General features: G+C 40.2%; 1 protein-coding gene across 1 annotated transcript in view; it reads left to right on the top strand.

The window, feature by feature from the left end:
- DST (dystonin) overlaps nt 1-21260 on the top strand; it is a 485281-nt gene that overhangs the window by 276281 nt on the left and 187740 nt on the right. The window contains exons 10-11 of the mRNA XM_024754681.1: nt 16105-16217; nt 16313-16419. Of these exons, the coding sequence (XP_024610449.1) occupies nt 16105-16217; nt 16313-16419 (220 nt within the window). The remainder of the gene's footprint in view (nt 1-16104; nt 16218-16312; nt 16420-21260) is intronic.

The following is a 21260-nucleotide window of genomic DNA, read 5'->3' as shown; positions in this document are numbered from 1 at the left end:
AAGACTAATGATATTCAGCAAAGACATGTGAAAATTCTTGATGGATTTAAGAAATTGTTACCTGAAAACTGGGTTTGCCTTTTGGTGGGTGTCTAGCCAAAAGACACAACCAAACCAAAGATCAGGAAGGATTTATTTTACTTGCAGCAAGTAAGGAGAACACTGGAGATCTTTCCAGAAGCAGTGTCTCCACAAACAGCAAAATTGGGGAAGTTTTAAGTTAACAGTACATGCATATTCATGAAGGGGCTTGGGTGGTGGACAGAGCCCAAGCTTTAGTTGATTGAAGTCACAAGTGTCAGAATAGGTCACCATCTTCATCCCTTAGGTTCTAGTTTATCTGGTGATTGAGCATTTCAGGCTCATCTTCACCATTGAAACAGAACTGGGAATCTTTACAACTGATATATTATCTTTGCTATTGTTACTTCTCTTGCCTGATAACAGGCAATGTTTCTGCTTTCTTTTGTTCCATTAAGATCATTAGTTACTGAGATCTGTTCAAGGGCAAGCACTGTGGCCAGTCTTAGATCACAAAATGGCTTAGACCAAAAATGGCTCCTCTTATATAAAGAAAGCCGTGCCTGGTTCTCTTTCTCCGGGGACCCCCTACCCTATCTGCTTACAAGATGACCAAATGAGCAGTATCATATATAACTGCCAGCTAAGATCTTGGTCCCTTGTAAGAAATTAATGAGGACAGCATTAATTGTTTAACTTAGAATCAGCCATCTCTGAAAATAGCATCACCAACAACTGTAATGTAGTGAGGAAAGTTGTAGATAATAGAACATTAAAATACTTAGTACCAGTAAGAGGAAAATCACAAATGGACTATTCTGTAGTTTTAGTGTGTCATGTTATCCTACAGAGGGTGGATAGCCTGGATTGTGCAATGGATAGTGATGCTGAAAACTCAGCCTCTGTGTGCCGGTGCCAAACTGAATCTCAGAGACAGGGTTTTGGGTAGGGTAGGAAAGAATAGCTTTATTGCTCTGCCAGGTAGAGTAGGAAAGAATAGCTTTATTGCTCTGCCAGGTAAAGGGGGCCACAGCGGACTTGTGCCCCTCAAAACTGCGTGTCCCATCCCAGGAGGATTTGGTAAGGAGTTTTATAGCAGTGGTACAAGGATGGGGTTGCTGATAAGATTAGGGTGTGTGCAGGGCCTGCACTCCTTTAATCTGGTCTCAGGTGATCTCCTAATCTTGATGAGCTTCTCTGGTTCCTTTAATCTGGCCTCAGGGGGTCTTCTCTGGAATGAAGAATGCTGACACCTTCCATTTATTGGGGGTTTTAGTTCTGTAAAGAGCTCAACGATGTTGATACGTGTATCCCTTGAGGCGGAACCAGGACGCTGCCCCAGGGCTGGCCCTCTCTTGTCTCTGCATCCCCCTCCCTTCCCTGATTGACAGCTGTTCAAATCTGCCCTTTGGGACTCAGGGAAGATCATGGAGGCTGGAATCTGTTCCCTACAGACGAGAGACGCGGGACAGAAAAGCTTCCTTGCCCAGGAGCCCCACAGGGTCCTGCTCGGTTTCAATAGTAAGGGTGATAAAGTAATATGATTTAGTAGAAGAGATTATAAGGAATGGTTCTGTGGGTTCTATTTAAGTAGGTCACTGATAAATACATTGTTTTTATATTACTTCTGTCTTAGGAAATTCTGTTCCTAATTCCTTCTAGGCACGTTCATTTGTTATATTCAGTTTTCCATGCAAAGAGTTCAAATAATAAAAATACCATATATCTATACTAGTTTCTGCTTATTTTGTCTATATAGTTTAAATTGTCTTTAAAGCATATTAAAACCTTTTCACCAAAAACCACAACTGGTAAGACATCTTACCTTAACTTTTCATTTGAAAGAATAACAAAGCAGACTTGGATTTGATGGACTTAGATGACAAGCATGTCACAAGAGCATTTGATGAGTAAGGAGCTTAAAAGCGAGAGAGGATGAAGTAGAATTAACTGAGAACCAATAGCTAGGGGATTCTAGGAGTATCCTCTAGACACCAGATTGGTAAGTCACCAGGAGTTAAGACACACACAGAGGAGTGAAATTCCTGACAGTAGCACACGTTCTTTAGAGGCAGGTGTTAACAGTGGAGGGTTCAACTGAGACTTCTGTGCTCTCAAGTATGCTCATACACACAGGAAAATGGACTTTTTCCTTTCTGAGAAATAAAGCTCTGATTTCCAGCTTGAATTCAGCCCCCAACTTGTCTGACGTTATCAGTCCCTGCCCTGGAACACTGATGAATGCCAAGTTCCAACTCAGCAGCGCCCAGCATCACTCAGCGTGAAAACATTTCTGTCCGACAGGCAGAGGCAAGAATGGGCACCCACGGGCCAGAACAAAGAGCACAGACTGTGCAGTGGGGCCAGGCGAGCCTCAGGTGGCCACACGTCAAGATACTAATAAGTATGTCAGGACTGAAATGCTGGGGGTGTTTTGAAGAGAAATTATTTCAGCTCACTAGTTTCTACTTGTCCTCTTCTTGTTCTTAATTTATCGCATTCATTTATTTAACTCTCCTTTTCAAGCCCCTGGCATTCTTTTCACAAGCATGTTTTAAATCTATTACCAAGTAAGACAACATTTTTGGAACTGGTTGTGTTTTAGAAGCATGCCATTTAAATATTTTCTAATTAGGCAGCCAGAAAATTTTCACTTGTCTGAGTGTGCAGTTGGGTAGCAATGATTTTGTTCATCGTGTTCATTTGGAATTAGAATTTAATGGGACCATCCTATAGCATTCTATTAATTCTTTAAAGATGCTGTAATTGGGAAGGTTAGGCTGTAAGGCCGTGGTCAGAGTCATCTTCTTTAATAGGACCTGGAGGCTGTGATTCAGCCTTATACCTGGATTCAGTCACACCTTACAAGCTATACTGGATTGGACTGGTTTAATACTGGGAGGAGGCCCTTTAGGGTTTGAAATGTTCCCATAGGGAGTTGGATTAGTGTTAACTAGGGATTTTTTCTCTCTCAGAACCTGGTCTGCCCTCAGGCTACAGAACCCAGAGGTACGAGGGTGTGTGTGTGTGTGTGTACACAGGTAAGGTTTGTATGGCCATGGGCTAGACACAGACAGAGCCTTGATGGTTGTTCATTTTTTAAAAAGTCACAAACATTTCAGTTTGTGAGGCTAAATCAAATTGCTTATTTACCTTACCAAATAAACTTAAAACACTTGAACTCTGAGGGGGCGTATGTGGGTGACTTGTAAACATTATCACATTTTAAAATCCATAGGGAGCTCACATGCATGGCTGGTAATGCATCTGTATCCACGAGAGGCCTGTGAGTTAGTGTTCATATCCGGTGACCTTTTTTAGTATTCTTCTGTGTATGTTTTCTGTGTATTTAGAATACTAGGGGGGAGGGAGGCCGGTGTCTTGAAATAACAGATGAGAACGTGCCTGTCACACCAGGTTTAAGAAGCATGTAATAAATGTCAGTTTCCTTCCCTCCCTCCAGGCTGCTGCTGACCCACTAATAACAGGGCTGTGGCTAGGAGGCTCCGGAGAAGATGGGCTTTGATTAAAGCCTCCCCTTACTGCGAACCTGATGCATTCTTCCTTCATCAGCTTCCCCTCAGCATTCTCTGACCTTCTCCTACCCTGAGATTTCTCCTGCAGTGCAGGACCAGTGGCTGTGTGCTCTCCATCTCTTGTTTCCTGATAGGTCCCTCTGTTTTGTTGCAGCACCTCTTTTATTTTGACTCATTGATAGATTCATATTCTCATGTTATTCTCTGAAAGAAGTAGTTTAATATTTCCTCCCAGAGTAAATAAGCTGATTCATCCCACACACACACCCCTTTTTTTTGTGGGGGAGGGTGGTATCTAGCCCCTAGATTTACTTACAATTTACTCTCATAAGGTCACTTAAACATAGGAACTGAAGGAGTTACTCTGTCAAAATCAATACTATTCTCTATGTTTAGTAAAGTCTGTGAGGCTGTTATGGGGTTAATTGTTCTTTGTGAAGAAGTGAGAGTTATAATTCATTAGGTATCTTCTAATGTCTCACGTTAGATTCTAATCTTGAAGTCCTAACAAAGCTTGCTGTGAATTATAGTGTTTCTTTTCTTTTTTTTTATATTTCTTTTTTATACTGGACTGGAGCATAGTTGATTAACAATGTTGTGTTAGTTTCAGGTGTACAGCAAAGTGATTCAGTTACACATATACATGTTTCTGTTCTTTATAGTGTTTTTCATTCTTTGCTTTCTGCCTGGTTGGTAGGAGAGAGTCACTTTGTAGGAAAAAAAAAAGAAGAATATTGGAAGTAAATTCATACATCTCCTTTTGAGAAAAGGGGAAGTTACTTTTATAGCTTGTTGCTACCTTGGAGCTCTTGGCTTTGTTTCTTCAACACTATGTACCCAAATATGAGCATAAAGGACTGTCTACACCCAGTTACACAACTGTGGGTGGGTCTCCTGCACATTTGTAGTTATTTGCTGGGGGAGGGGAAGGACCATATTACAGGTCTTTTTTTTTTCCCTCTTGAGGGGAAGGGGCTGAGGTAAGATGCTTTTTCCCACCAATAAGAACAGTAAGAATATGCTAAGCCTGAACACGATTTAGTCCAAACAGTCATCTTCAGGAATTTGTTACGGTGACTGTCCTGCCATCATGGACTAAGTGAGGCATCGTTAATGCATGTTTGTGTTGTGTGATGTATCTGAGAGCGGATGGAAGTGACACGGGTGGCTTCGTGCATCTGTGTGTGAGTTGGTGTGCTGTGTGCTGAGCACAGAGGTTGGGCTAAGACTGATGTCTAGGTGAATGGAGTGGGTTTCTCCCTCTCCCTTTCAGCTCCTTCCGTACTGCTGAGTACACACCAGTTTCCCAGCAAAGCCTGACCGGTCTGAGCCCAGCTCTCTGTTTGCTCTGTGCCTGTACCCAGCAAATGAAGCACAGTGGAGAAAGTCTGACTTCAGGGTGTATTCCCAATCTCATGGTTCTGCCCAGCCGTCTCTTCTATACATGTTAATTCACCCCTTCTCTCCCTCACACCCTCTGTCCTTCCTCACTCCTGCTTTCAGAGGATTTTGAGGCCAGAAGGTAGAAAGTCTTTCTTTTGGCTCCCAAAGGTACAAACCTACCTTCCTCTACATCCATCTCGCCATCTTTTCCCTGGTTTGATGGGCGTCCTCCCTCCACCTGTCCAGGGCTGTCCCCTCCTCCCCTGCTCTGGACCACATCCCAACTGTTGCCTCAGAAACCTTCTTTCTCCTTCTAGTAAACTTTTCTCTCTCAACAGATCTTTCTTACTGGATTTTAAGCCCACTGAAGCCTCTTCATTAATAAAACAATTAAAAAAACCTCTCTCAACCCCATGCTTTTTTCCATCTACTGCCATAGACCATTTCTTTCCTTAAAGGGGAAGACTTCTCAAAAGAATTGTCCGCACCCTCTGTTTTCATTTCTTCACCCCATACTTATTCTTCAACCCACTTGAATCTGGCTTCTGGCCCCCAAATCCACCAAAACCACTTCTTCTAGGGTCATGAGTGATTTCAGGATAAATGTGGGTATCCAGGACACATTTTCCAGGCCTCATCTTATTTGTCAGTATTTGACCCTACTGACTGCAGGTATCTTTTCTTCATGAAATGCTCTTTTTCTTTTCTGGCCCCACCCTGCCCTGGTTTTCCTCCGTTTCCTGGACCATTCCTGCTCAGGACCCTTTCCACACTCGGACTGTCTCACAGGCTGGTGGACATGGGAGTTCTTCAAGGTTGCCTGTCTGCCTTTTTCTTCTGTGTTGACTCTCGTCCGTATCTACACCCCTGGCTCTATGCATTTGACCTTCTGTCTCCCAGCCTGTCCACTTCTCCCCACTGCTGCCACGTTCTTTTGCAAGTCACCCTGACCTCTCCCTGGATTCTCTGGGAGTACTTTCACCCTTTTACATTTCTTCTCTGTCTGACCTCAGAGCTGAAAGCTTAATCTCTTAATCCTCCTTAATGCATTTTAATAGTTTTCCATAGTTCTTGGGAAAACGTTCAAAATCCCTTAAGAAGTTCATGAGATTCTGCATCATCTTGGATCCTGCCATTCATCCAGCCTCGTCTCTCCCTGTGTCCCCCTGCTGCTTGCTGGCTTGTGGCCAGAGCACTGGTCCCCTTGTATGCACGCTCCCTCTAACACAGTGCACGTGTGTGCTTTTGCCTCCTGCCTGGTACTCTTCCACCAGGTTTTCTCCTGGTTTCCCCCCAGCTCCCTTCAGAGCTCTGAGCTCTCCATACACAGGGTCCAATATTCTTTAAAATTTTTTTAAATTTTGTTGAAGTATGGTTATTTGTAATGTTTTGTTAATTTCTGCTGTACAGCAAAGTGATTCAGTTATACATATATATATATTCTTTTCCATTTTGGTTTATCACAGGATATTGAATATAGTTCCCTGTGCTATACAATAGGACCTTGTTGTTTATCCATCCTGTATATACTAGTTTGCGTCGAAAAACGTGCAGAAGACCTAAATAGGTATTTCTCCAAAGAAGACATACAGATGGCCAGTAGGTACATGAAGACATGTTCAAAATTGCTAATTATTAGAGAAATGAAATCAGAGTCCTGTATTCTTAAGGCCTTACTGCCAGGCACATAGTAGATGCTTATTAAATATTGAGTGAATGGATGAACACCTAGTTTGTTGCCTGGGAAGGATTATTTATAATTAGCATACCAAAGCACCACATTCTGCTTCTCTGATTACATTGTGTTACATTGTTTGTGTGCCCATAGATAACTTCTTAATAACTTCTGTACATTGCTCTGTATACTTAGTTCCCCAAGTACTTTCATATGGATCTTCTCTTGAGACTTTGAGCAAATCAGTGGGGTTTTTCAAACCATATGGTGCAGCAGCCCCCAATGCCCTCCCTCCACCCCATACACATTTTTTGTAGACGGGAAGTGTGACACAGGTGTCTGGATGTGTGTTCAAAGTCAAATTAAGTTAGGACTAAATCACAGCCCTTTGACTTTTTCCACCTCAGTATAGACTTTTTCTCTCAAATATGTAACAATTTGTCTTTAATAATTTTTGGAAACTTTAAAAAACGGTGGTAAAATATACAGTCAGACCTCAGTATCCATAGGTAATGGGATCTGCAGATTCAACCAACCAGGGATCAGAAATACTACACGATCTGGGGCTGGTTGTATCCACTTATGCAGAACTGCCTATACAAGGGGGCTTGTAAAGGACTTGAGCATCCGTGGACTTGGGTGTCCTTGTGGGTCCTGGAACTGATCCACCGTGGATGCTGAGGGACCATGGTACGTAACGTGAAAGTAAAATTGGTCATCTTAACTATTTTTAGGTATACCGTTCACTGGTATTAAATACATTCACAATATTGTACAACCATCACCACCATCCGTCTCCAGAACTGTTTTCATCTTGCAAAACTGAAACTCTGTGCTCATTAAATAGGAACTCCCCCTCCCCCTCCCCCTCCCCCTAGACCCTGGCAACCACCATTCTACTTTCTATTTTTTTTCCAGCTAAGAAAGGAAATTATTGCTCAGTGTCCTTTCAGATGATCAGATATCTCAAACCACAAGGTTTATTTCAGTGGTTTTGATTTTATTTTTAAAACAATCTGTTATGAATCATGGACATAGAGAACAAACTGGTGGTTGCCAAGGCGAAGGGGGTTGGAGGAGGGATGGGGTGAGAGGTTGGGGTTAGCAGATGTAAGCTTTTATATATAGGATGGATAAACAAAAAGGTCCTACTGTATAGCACAGGGAACTGTATTCAATATCCTATTATGTTCTGTAATGGAAATGGAAATATATATATATAAAAGAATATATATGTATAACTGAGTTACTTTGCTGCACAGCAGAAATTAACACAACATTGTAAATCAACTATACTTCAATAAAAAAATAAAAATTAAAAGTTAAAAAATATGTTACCAAATGGTATCTTTTCCCGAAGTCATCATTTTATAGTGTCTTCCAGAGTTAGACCAGCAAGAAACACCCCCCTCCGCCACTCCAGGCCTAAGTGTGTTCTTTGCCTCTAGATTTAAACAGTAAAAATCAACACTGGAAAAGAATGAAAAGGTTTGCTGTCTCCTGGTTGAGGGTATAAGGCATGTTTGTGATTGTCCTGTTTGTCTTGTTATATCTGATATTATTGAGGATTTTTTTTCCAGTACAAAATGTTAATAATTTTGAAGGAAAGATTAGAGACTAGGGGAATTCTAAGATGGTTTAGTTCCCAACTTCCCTGATAAGATTCACCTGGAGGAAGGGGAGAACCTTGTTAAAATAGAGATGACCAGGCCTTCCACAGTCTGGATCAAACCATTCCAAGTACGGGAAGCGTTCGTATATTCGATGAATACTGTTTTGTTAACAAGCTGGAACTACATCTTAATTCTTACAGTTTATTTTTCTGAGTATGCCAGTGTGCACACATAACACTTTGTGGTGTTTCTTTCTGGGAATTACCGTCATTATCATTTTCCCCAGTAGCAGAAGCATGAATTCATCTGTATTTTCTTTATCCTGATTTTTCAGCTTCATATTGGACACGACTGTTTGATGAGTTCTCAGTGTATAATGCCAGCAGAGTGCAGCATTTTGGCTCGGGCTTTGCATGGAGACAGAGCTGGGTTCAAATACTGACTCCTCCTTGTCAGATTCTGCCCTTGTCCAAGTTATGTAATGTCCTTAAGCTTCAGCTTTTCCGTCTGTAAATTCAGGATAATAACACACCCTGCTGCTCAGGGTTGTCAAGAAGATAAAAGTGAAACAGTGCCTTTAAAGCCTGTAGTGCACTGCCTGCCACATAGTAGGTATCAATACATATGAATCCCTATTGTTGTTTTGTGACTGTTATTATTTTATAAGACATCCCAGCTGGGAATATGGCCAAAAGCTGAAGCTGAGTGCACATGAGAACATGAGAAGGGAGGATTCAGAGCCCAGGAGCAGTAATTAGTGCTTTTGAAAATGTTATAATTGATCCCTTGCATGTTGTTTTCACCCCACGCCTATTTTCCAGATTGTTTTCAGTAGAGAAAAGCCCTTGGGAAACCTCAAAACCATGTGTATTTGTTTGGGTGATGGAGGAGCTGTGATATCGGATCCTGTTCCCTATGGATTTTGATGAGGATTTCAAATCCTGATTGGAAGCCTTAGATGGTGGCTTTGTCTGTAGAAATTAGTGAAAAGAAAAGGATCAAATCTAAAATGGAGACTATCTCCAGAAATTTGAATTAGTGGTACTTTTCAGTCCCCAAAGCTCATCTGTTCCTTTATTATCCATTCATTCTTCAAGTGTTCATGTGCTGGGCATTAGGCTGGATATTGAGGATAGAGATGTGGCTAAAACATGGGTTCTGCCTTCAGGAAGCCCACAGTCCACTGTGAGAGATGGACAAATGCATAGTCGTAACGAACTGTGGTAACTACAGAAATAAAGGTAGCACAGAGCACTGAGAACAGAGAAGAGCATTTCCTGGAGGAGACGGTGGTGGAACCAAGTCTTGCAGGAGAATTTGAGTTGACCAGGTCGTGTCATCTCGTTGGGGTGAAGTGTGCAGTGGACATTTCCTGAGCAAAGGAGAGATAAGAAAAACTTGATGTTTTTATTTTGTATTAATGGACTCTGCTTCTCTCCCTCATGTTTGTAAAAGGGAAATTTCTCAAACATAGGCTGAGGGTTCAGATCCTGGGTAGCCAAGACTTAAGTCTATACTCACTCCATAAATGACTGCTGAGTGCCAACTGAGAGCCAATACAACCCAACGAACTCTATGAAATTTCTTTTTATATGTACCACATCTTTATCCATTCATCTGTCATGGACATTTAGGTTGTTTCCATATCTTAGCTACTGTAAATAGTGCTGCTATGAACATAGGGGTGCATGTTTTTTTTCTTTTTCCTTTTTTTTTTTGCGGTACACGGGCCTCTCACTGTTGTGGCCTCTCCCGTTGCGGAGCGTAGGCTCAGTAGCCATGGCTCACGGCCCCAGCCGCTCCGCGGCATGTGGGATCTTCCCAGACCGGGGCACCAACCCGTGTCCCCTGCATCGGCAGGCGGACTCTCAACCACTGCGCCACCAGGGAAGCCCTTCCTTTTTTTTTAAGTGAAGTGTAGTTGATTTACAATGTTGTGTTAATTTCTGCTCTATTGCCTCTGCTAATGGCAAGCTCCCACTCCTACACTCGCCCACCCCCCACCCCCTTGGCAACCACCAGTCTGTTCTCTGTGTCTATGAGTCTGTTTCTGTTTTGTAGATAGGTACATTTGTGTCCTATTTTAGATTCCACATGTAAGTGATATCATACGGTATTTGTCTATTTCTGACTTACTTCGCTTAGTGTGATAATCTCTAGTTGCATCCATGTTGCTGCAAATGGCATTATTTCATTTTTTTATGGCTGAGTAATATTACATTTTGTGTGTGTGTGTATATATATATATATATATATATATATGTCACATCTTCTTTATACATTCATCTGTCAATGGATATTTAAGTTGTAACAAACTCTATGAATTTAAATCTTTTTTTTCTATACTTTGGAAACAAATCCTGATTTGGACTTTGACTATTGATATTTCTTATATATGTCCTTTCAGCAGTTGTCACATTTTTGGTTCAGGATTTGGTAATCTTGTGTCTGCACTAATGTATTCTTTTCTTAGCTAACTTTTATCAGTGCCCTCTCTGGTATGTTCCGATGGCAATTTCTAAGGACTTTCTTTCCAGGTATTTTGACTTTGCTTCATGCTCCTTGTAGTTGGGCTCATTGGTGTTCGACATGATAAAATATGGAAGCCTAATCTTCAGCCATTTGTGACACTAAGTCACATTTTCTCTCAGAATCATATCTAATTCTTATGTGAACTAATATGTTAATAAAGTGTTTGAGGACTGCAAAGTTACTTGGGGTGTCTATACCAAAAAATCTCATAGAATTTTAATGTTCCATTAGTTTGGCTATCAATGTGGGTGATGATATCTTTATATTTTATACACACACACACATCTCTCTCTCCAAATGCCTCTATATACATAAATACCATACATATATATGTATACTTGCTTGTGGGTGTATATATATCTTATTTTGTCCAGGGAGAATGCACTTTTAAAATGGGTGTTGTATGCAAGATAAGCATTACTTTTATCCAAAATTATTTTGCATCATGACCGTTACTGTTTCATTTGATACCTTTTTGTCCTGTATTTTTGGGAATAAATCAAAGACACTAAGCATGCATAGAAGTGGTTTGCAATTTTTGGCCTTTCTTTCAACTTCATCGTATGGCCTTATCTTGGTTTTATGTTTCTAATTTAAAATGTATGTGACCGTCTCTTGTTTTTATTTCTTTGTAAGCTGTTTTTACTCATTTAATGGGAAAAAGGTGGTATATAAATATGTTTTAAAAACTGCTATCAATGATGATCGAGTCATTTAGAAAAGATTACAGTATCGTAGAATAATAATACAAGTGAGAGTCACAATGGTTTTTTTTCCATAAAAAGACTAGTATATATTATTTTAGTGGCAGAGGATTACATTATACGATTTTCAGTGGTCTTCAGTGAACAGGGAAATTACACTAGTTAACACTCAACTATCTAAACTAATACAGGAACTTCATTGCTCACAGCCTTTGCTTAGTCAAACCTCAGATGGGAATAAAATTTCCTGTAAAAGTGCCCCAAAAGGGAGATGTTACAGTGAAATGGAACCTTTAGAATGAAAATAAAAATCTTCTGTAGGTGGAAAATAGTTGAAGTTTTTAAGGGTTATATGATCCCAGTGAGGTGATGAAGGAGAAAGAAAGGTAGGTCACAGCACATGTGACTTCCGGAAGCTCCAGACAACTGAGGAAAAGCAGGATGGGAGACTGAAAAGGGACCCCAGGGGAGGGTAGAATTATGACACCTTGGAGGCTGCTACTTTTTCACAGTAGTTTTAAAAAAGCATTTTCCTTCATTAAGGTTTGTCTACTGCAGTCTTTCAGTGGAGGAAAACCATTGCAGCTTTTGTGCCATTAAAGGGTTAAATATCATGAAAAAAGAGGTGACTTACCCCAGATTGATGCATTACACAGCTGCTTTTGTGCTGAAACAACTATGTCATTCTGAAGGAGGCTTTATGTTTTGTTCTCTCAGTGGAGAACTAAATTCTTCAATGACTTTATTCATTCTCGGGGATTACTCAGTGTTTACTTTCTTTGCTAATGGCAGGCTTTGCATGGTAACGTGCCCTTTCTTGTCGGGAGATTTGGCAAACTCAGAAACGTTGGTTTTTTATTTCTTTAAAATGTCAGAACTTTGTGGACGCAAAACAATTTTTTGAACTTCAGAGGTTTGTTTTTGTCTAGACTATCATCCACACCTGTTTAGTAATCTTGAAGTTGGAAGATTCTTCAAAATACTTCTGTGTGAATAAAAAATGTTATTTTTAGGTATGTCATTTACTTATGTTGTTGTCAGTAGATTCATAGTTCGTGTAATCAATGTGGGTTCCCTTTTCAGTGATCATATTGGTGGTAATGTGAAAAGAATTTCCAAATAATTCCTGGGAAATAGGTAGGTAGGTAGTTACATTTCAAGGTTATGAACACTTCTCGACTTCCCTGGTGGTGCGGTGGTTAAGAATCTGCCTGCCAACGCAGGGGACACAGGTTCAATCCCTGGTTCTGAAAGATCCCACATGCCGCGGAGCAACTAAGCCCACGCGCCACAATTACTGAGCCTGTGCTCCAGAGCCCGCGAGCCGCAACTACTGAGCCCATGCACCACAACTACTGAAGCCTGTGTGCCTAGAGTCCATGCTCCACAACAAGAGAAACCACTGCAGTGAGAAGCCCACGCACCACAATGAAGAGTAGCTCCAGCTCGCCACAACTAGAGAAAGCCCACGTGCAGCAATGAAGACCCAATGCCACAAAAAAAAAAAAAAAAATCCAAAAAAAAAAAAAAAAAAAAAAAGAAATCAAGGTTATGAACGCTTCAAAGGGCTGTAAAACTGTGAGTAGATTTCTTTGGAGGTCTGCTTTCTCATCAGATAAAAATAAGAGTACAGATTTCTGTTTCCCTCCCTAAGATAAATGATATATTTTCCTCATGTAAACAGTCTTCTCATAGTGTTCAGAATAATTGTGTTTCATCCTCCCATACTACCTCTGAGCCCTCCCACTCTTTCTGCAGACCCTCAAAGGGTTATTTTGAGAAAAGCAGATTGCCTTTGGTGGTTGGAAAGAGAGCCTTTCCTTAGATGTTGAGAAACAGGTTCTTAGAGATTTTAGAGGTGGGTGCCACTATTTTTGAAGACTTTACTGTTTGCACATTTGTTTCTGCATTCTTTTAATGCTTTGGTTTTGAGAGGAAAGTTTCTTGACTGGCTTCTGGCCTTGAGTTAAGTTTCCAGCTACCGTGTTTTGTCACTTTGTATTCAAGGAGTATTCAGGAAGTCTTTTCTTGTCTTATATGTAGATAGAGCCAGCCTCAATTATCCCTGTGGTTTAGAGCATCATGGAAGTCTCACAGATTAGAAAGAGGTGAAATCTGGGGTGTGTATGTGTGTAATGTGTGCTCGTGAAGATATAAGCTAATGCTTATTTTAGTCTTTCATTTATAGTTCAATTTACTAACCAACCTACTTACCAATTTATTGGTAGATATTTATTAAGTGTCTACAATGTATACGCCACTCTTTATCTCAGCAGAAGCATAAAATACAAAGGTTCATTAAAACCACATGGTTCTTGCAGTCTTAGAGTTGACCAGTCAGGAGAAACAAGATGTGCCTGCGCATTGAACAGTGAATTTAGAGGGCAAAGAAGTATGTGATTATTCCAGGTGCCAAATTAACTGACACAGGCCCAAGACTATAAAGAGTTCAGGGAACAGAGGGGAAAGGAATGAGGGCTGCAAAGATGAGTGAAGGCACCACAGAGGAGGTGGGGCTTGATCTCTGCTCCCAGGATGAGAAGAAGTTGGATTAGATGGATGCTTTTGAGGTAGTGGGGTTTAAATAGATTGAATGCGACACATATTCATATATTGAGTAGACCAAAAGATTTGTTGCTTTTTTGCATTAAGATGCCTCTAGTAGCGCTTAGTTGTCTTTAACTTCATTCGAAACAATTTTGTTAGCTTGTATTGTGACAGCTATCATATCAGCGTGCATTTAAAAAAAAGAAACTTGTCAAAATTGGTGAATTTTTGTGTAGCCATTTTAATATTGAACATGGAAGAAAAAAAGCAACATTTTTGGCATATTATGCTTTATTATTTCAAGAAAGGTAAAAACGCAACTGAAACGCAACAAAAGATTTGTGTAGTATATGGAGAAGGTGCTGTGACTGATCGAATGTGTCAAAAGTGGTTTGTGAAGTTTCATGCTGGAGATTTCTCACTGGACAATGCTCCACGGTCGAGTAGACCAGTTGAAGTTGATAGTGATCAAATCGAGACATTAATTGAGAACAATCAACCTTATACCACGCGGGAGATAGCCGACATACTCAAAATATCCAAATCAGGCATTGAAAATTATTTGCACCAGCTTGGTTATGTTAATAGCTTGGATGTTTGGGTTCCATATAAGTTAAGTGAAAAAAAACTTTCTTGACTGTATTTCCGCATGCAATTCTGTACTTAAACAAAATGAAAATGTTCCGTTTTTAAAACAAATTGTGATGGGTGATGAAAAGTGGATACTGTACAATGATATGGAACGGAAGAGAAATGAACCACCACCAACCCCACCAAAGGCCGGTCTTCATGCAAAGAAGGTGATGTTGTGTATATGGTGGGATTGGAAGGGAGTTCTTTATTATGAGCTCCTTCCAGACAAACCAAACGATTAATTCCAACAAGTGCTGCTCCCAGTTAGACCAACTGAAAGCAGCACTCGACAAAAAGTGTCCAGAATTAGTCAACAGAAAATGCATAATCTTCCATTAGAATAACACAGGACTGCATGTTTCATTGATGACCTGGCAAAAACTGTTACAGCTTGGCTGGGAAGTTCTGATTCATCCACCGTATTCACCAGATATTGCATCTTCGGATTTCCATTTATTTCAGTCTTTACAAAATTCTCTTAATGGAAAAAATGTCATTTCCCTGGAAGATTGTAAAAGGCACCTGGAACAGTTCTTTGCTCAAAAAGATAAAAAGTTTTGGGAAGATGGAATTATGAAGTTGCCTGAAAAATGGCAGACGGTAGTGGAACAAAACGGTGAATACGTTGTTCAATAAAGTTCTTGTTGAAAATGAAAAAATGTATCTTTTATTTTTACTTAAAACATGAAGGAACTTTTTGGCCAGCCCAATATATTCTGATCATGAGGAATTTGTAGACTTTGCTGAAAGTTTATACATTAAAATTGTTATATTTTCCTACATTTGCTTTCGGCACACAAAAGTTTATGAGAGAAGCGAATGTCGACTGAAAAATGTACAACCTAAAAGTTGAGAGTTGTGTTTTATTCGGTGGACAAGACTGAGGACTTAATCCCGGGACACAGCATCTCAGATAGCTCTGAGGGACTGCTCTGAAGAGGCAAGTGGGGAGCAACAAAGACCAGGGAGTTGGAACATCAAATGATTACTGTTAATTAAAGAAAAGCAGACATCTCAAGTTAAGGAATTTAGCGCTTTTCTATGGGAAGATGCAAGAGTCTGGGCTTACTGAAATCATTCCTTTGATATGCACCTCAGCTGTCTGGGGCCAGTATCCTGCTTTTCTCATTCTGAGTCTTCTCAGGGTGCATCATCAGGGGTGACTGCAGTGTCTAATGGTTTGATGGCGGGCATCCTGTTTCCTTCCTGAGCTCCCTTAGGACTCAAGGTCGGGGTGGCTGTAATGTGATGGCTTCAAGGCTTCAACATACTTCGTTTACTGATATGGCAGGGGTCGTTTTTAGTTCACAGACTGGTAAAGACTGGATGAAAAACTCTGTATTTCAACACAGGCTTCGTAATAATATTTGCAGGAGTTGTTCTGTCAATATGTACACATGTAAATTTCATGTTGAATTGGCAAGTGAAAAACACCATTAATATGGTGCATTTTTTCCTAGGCCGGACCTGATAGACATGAATACTGTTGCTGTTCAAAGCAACCTTGCAAATTTAGAGCACGCTTTCTATGTAGCAGAAAAAATCGGTGTTATAAGACTTCTGGATCCTGAAGGTGAGTGATTATTTTGACCAGATGTCCACGGGCTGGAAAGTCTGATACAAAGTAATTGATCAGCATTTTGAAATAATTCATGTTGCTGCTTTTAGATGTTGATGTCTCCTCACCTGATGAAAAATCAGTAATAACTTATGTATCATCTCTCTATGACGCATTTCCCAAAGTCCCTGAAGGTGGTGAAGGCATTGGTGCAAACGTGAGTATTGATTTTTCCATTCTGAAGCTGCTGACTCAGAATTGACTGAATTCTCTGACAGTGCTTTTTACAGTTTTTTTAATATGACTTTTTTTAATTGAAATATAGTCGATTTACAATGTTGTGTTAATTTCTGCTATACACAACAAAGTGATTCAGTTACACACACACACACACACACACACACACACACACACACATTCTTTTCTTTAATGTTACTTTCCATTATGGTTTATCATAGGATATTGAATATAGTTCTGCTAACTTCAACCTCCCACTCCATGCCTTCCCTAACCCCCTCTCCTTTGGCAACCACAAGTCTGCTCTCTATGTCTGTGATTCTGTTTCTGTTTCATAGATAAGTTCATTTGTGCCATATTTTAGATAGCACATATAAGTGATATCATATGGTATTTGTCTTTCTCTTTCTGACTTACTTCACTCAGTATGACAATCTCTAGGTCCATCCACATTGCTGCAAATGGCATCATTTCATTCTTTCTTACAGCTGAGTAATATTCCATTGTATGTATACGTGTCACATCTTCTTTATCCATTCATCTGTCAATGGAGATTTAGGTTGTTTCCATGTCTTGACTATTGTAAATAGTGCTGCTATGAACATTGGGGTGCATGTATCTTTTTGAATTAGAGTTTTGTCTGGCTATATGCCCAGGCATGGGATACCTGGGTGTTTTTTTTTTTTTTTTATATATATATATAGTTTCCTTTGCTGTGCAAAAGCTTTTAAGTTTCATTAGGTCCCATTTGTTTGTTTGTTTGTTTGTTTGTTTTCATTTCCATTACTCTAGGAAATGCGTCAAAAAAGGTCTTGCTGTGATTTATGTCAAAGAGCATTCTTCCTATGTTTTCCTCTGAGAGTTTTATAGTGTTCGGTCTTACATTTAGGTCTTTAATCCACTTTAAGTTTATTTTTGTGTATGGTATTAGGGAGTGTTCTAATTTCAGTCTTTTACATGTAGCTGTCCAGTTTTCCCAGCACCACTGTTTTTCACCATTGAGAATGATGTTTGCTGTGGGTTTGTCATATATGGCCTTTATTATGTCGAGGTGGGTTCCCTCTGTGCCCACTTTATGGAGAGTTTTTATCATAAATAAGTGTTGAATTTTGTCAAAAGCTTTGTCTGCATCTAATGAGATGATCATACGGTTTTTATTCTTTAGTTTGTTAATATGCTGTATCACATTGATTGATTTGCATATATTGAAGAACCCTTGCATCCCCGGGATATTGGTGTATTGTGTCATTTAAAGCTTGTGTTTCCTTATTAATTTTCTGTCTGGATGATCTGTCCATTGGTGTAAGTGACGTGTTAAAGTCCCCCACTACTGTGTTACTGTTGATTTCCTCTTTTATAGCTGTTAGCATTTGCCTTATGTATTGAGATGCTCCTATGTTGGGGGTGCATATATATTTATAATTGTTATATTTTCTTCTTGGATTGATCCCTTAATCATTATGTAGTGTCCTTCCTTACCTCTTTTAACATTCTTTATTTAAAGTTTCTTTTATCTGATATGAGTATTACTACTTCAGCTGTCTTTTGATTTCCATTTGCATGGAATATCTTTTTCCATCCCCTCACTTTCAGTCTGTATGTGTCCCTAGGTCTGAAGTGGGTCTCTTGTAGACAGCATATATTTGGGTTTTGTTTTGGTATCCATTCAGCGAGCCTGTGTCTTTTGGTTGAAGCATTTAATCCATTTACATTTAAGGTAATTATCAATATGTATGTTCCTATTACCACTTTCTTAATTGTTTTGGGTTTGTTTTTGTAGGTCCTTTTCTCCTCTTGTGTTTCCCACTTAGAGAAGTTCCTTCCACATTTGTTGTAGGGCTGGTTTGGTGGTGCTGAATTCTCTTAACTTTTGCTTGTCTGAAAAGCTTTTTAGTTCTCCATTGTATGTGAATGAGATCCTTGCTGAGTAGAGTAATCTTGGTTGTAGGTTCTTCCCTTTCATCACTTTAAATATATCGTGCCACTCCCTTCTGGCTTGTAGAGTTTCTGCTGAGAAATCAGCTGTAACCTTATGGGAGTTCCCTTGTATGTTGTTATTTTTCCCTTGATGCTTTTAGTAATTTTTCTTTGTCTTTAATTTTTGTCAGTTTGATTACTGCGTATCTCGGCATGTTTCTCCTTGGGTTTAATCTGCCTGGGACTCTCTGCACTTCCTGGACTTGGATGGCCATTTCGTTTCCCATGTTAGGGACATTTTCAACTATAATCTCTTCAAATATTTTCTCTGGTCCTTTCTCTCTCTTTTCTCCTTCTGGGATCCCTATAATGCTAATGTTGGTGCGTTTCATGCTGTCCCAGAGGTCCCTTAGGCTGTCTTCATTTCTTTTCATTCTCTTTTCTTTATTTTGTTCCATGGCAGTGAATTCCACCATTCTGTCTTCCAGGTCACTTATCCGTTCTTCTGCCTCAGTTATTTGCTATTGATTCCTTCTAGTGTATTTTTCATTTCAGTTATTGTATTGTTCATGTCTGTTTGTTTGTTTTGTAATTCTTCTAGGTGTTTGTTCTTTAATTCTTCTAGGTCTTTGTTAAACATTTCTTGCGTCTTCTCGATCTGTGCCTCCATTCTTTTTCTGAGGTCCTGGATCATCTTCACTATCGTTATTCAGAATTCTTTTTCTGGAAGTTTGCCTGTCTCCACTTCATTTAGTTGTTTTTCTGGGGTTTTATCTTGTTCCTTCATCTGGTACATAGTCCTCTGCCTTTCCATTTTGTCTGTCTTTCTGTGAATGTGGTTTTCTTTCCACTGACAGCAGGATTGTAGTTCTTCTTGCTTCTGCTGTCTGCCCTCTGGTAGATGAGGCTTGATTGCTGGATCTTATGGTAATTCTATTTTTAGTTTTCTGAGGAACCCCCATACTGTTCTCCATAGTGGCTGCACCAATTTACATTCCCACCAACAGTGTAGGAGGGTTCCCTTTTCTCCATACCCCCTCCAGCATTTGTTATTTGTAGACTTTTTAATGATGGCCATTATTAAAATGACCAGTGGGAAGTGGTACCTCGTTGTAGGTTTGATTTGCATTTCTGTAATAATTAGCGTGGTTGAGCATATTTTCATGTGCCTGTTGGCCATTGGTATTTCTTCTTTGGAGAAATGTCTATTTAGGTCTTCTGCCCTTTTTTCGATTGGATTATTTTTTTTGCTGTCAAGTTGTATGAGTTTATAGTTTTTAATTATCAAATATTTTTTAAAGGATTTGAGTTAATAGGTCACTTAATTTAGAGATTTTCTTTTTAAACTTACTGCTGTTTTACAGCTGCCCTACTTGGTATCCTTCTCTGCAGAGAAGGTATGCAGAGACTATCTCACTTTTGAAATCACTTTCAAGTTTTTTAACTTACATGATCCCAGGAGATAAGGTAGCTCTGAGTTGGTTTCTCATTTAAAGGTGAGGCCTGAAGGAGGGCGATTTGATTTTGCCAAATTAACGGAGCTTCTTCGTAGCAGGACATGGTCTCTGACGAGTAGCTTTGGGCTCTTTATTTAGTCCACTGCTTCCCAAAGTCTGTGCAGTTCATTTCAGCGGTGCATTTTGTGCTGGTCCTGCTGCCAAGTGCTGTGCATTTCTGGAGGACGGGACACTCTGTACATGATGTGCATTTGGGGGGACCCCCCTCACCCTGACTTCTCCACTCCTCCTGCAGATTTCTCCTTTATTCTGTCTCACTTTGAAGGTTTGGGAGCTCCCCTTTCAGGTCTCTTATTTCGCCTCTGTGTGCTATTGCTTGAGGCTTGTTTCCATTCTCTCCTCATGTTCTTTCTCACAAAGGCTGGTCCCCAAGTGACTTGGTCCCATGCTCCCCCTCTGCTCCAGTGTCTGCCAGTGACTCAGGGTTGAGTGTTGCTCCAAAATGTTATTGTGGCCATTCCTTGCTTGGTCTTCTCACTGCCTGTACCCAGTTCCTCACTCTTACCCCTTCACTAGAATGAGGATGACAGCTTTCTTTTGGCTTACTTTCTCCATTGTTTTTCTCTTCCCATAACTCTGCACATTGTCGCCACATGAGCTAGAAAAACTTCCGTGGCTGCATGTGGCTTGCGAGGTTCAGCCCAGTCTGGATGTTCTGACGTCCACAATTCTGCCTTTTATCAGTTCTGCTTACCCACATCATTCCCCACATGAACTGTTTGTGGTGTCCGGGGCATTTCTGTTTCAGAGTCCTGACTCCCTTGACCCCCATCCCCCATCTTTTCTCTGCTCCTTCTGCCAGCCACCAACAATTACTGGTCATGGTACAACTGCTCAGGGATTCCCTCTCCCAGGAAACCTTCAGTGATCATTTTGAGGCACATTTATGCTCACCTGATTCTTACCTCAGCGCCTCACATGTACGTACCCGTTTCCGTTATTTCAGCACTTCTTAAATGCTGCTTTTCATTTTGCGTAACTGTTTATATTATGACTCTCTGAGTCCTCATCTAGACAGAAAATCTTTGATAAAAGAGATCATGTCTTGAAGTATTATATTTTTATTACAATGCTTAGCACAATGCTTTGAACATCATAAGCAGTCATCAAATACTTAATTGAGTAAGGCAGTTTACAATTTTCCAGTCTCCTCCATTTTAAAAAAAGTTTGCCTAACAGTACTTGAATCATCCCACATGTACATTTCTTCTAGTTTTCACTCCTGTCTGGTTTCCTATGTATCGCATAGCTCTTTGACTTTCAGATATAAGGTGGACTTAGAAAGGTTGGCAGAGAGGGCAACTAACCTGGCTTATGCAGGCTAAGCCTTTTGAGTGCCTTTCTTGAGTGCCTGGAAAACACCCCAAATTGATCACAGTGTTCTTTT

This window comes from Neophocaena asiaeorientalis, unplaced genomic scaffold (assembly GCF_003031525.2).
Source record: "Neophocaena asiaeorientalis asiaeorientalis breed wild unplaced genomic scaffold, Neophocaena_asiaeorientalis_V1.1 scaffold319, whole genome shotgun sequence".
Lineage (NCBI taxonomy): Eukaryota > Metazoa > Chordata > Mammalia > Artiodactyla > Phocoenidae > Neophocaena > Neophocaena asiaeorientalis.
The sequence above is the reverse complement of the archived record's forward strand: the minus strand, read 5'-3'. Positions and strand labels throughout refer to the sequence as shown.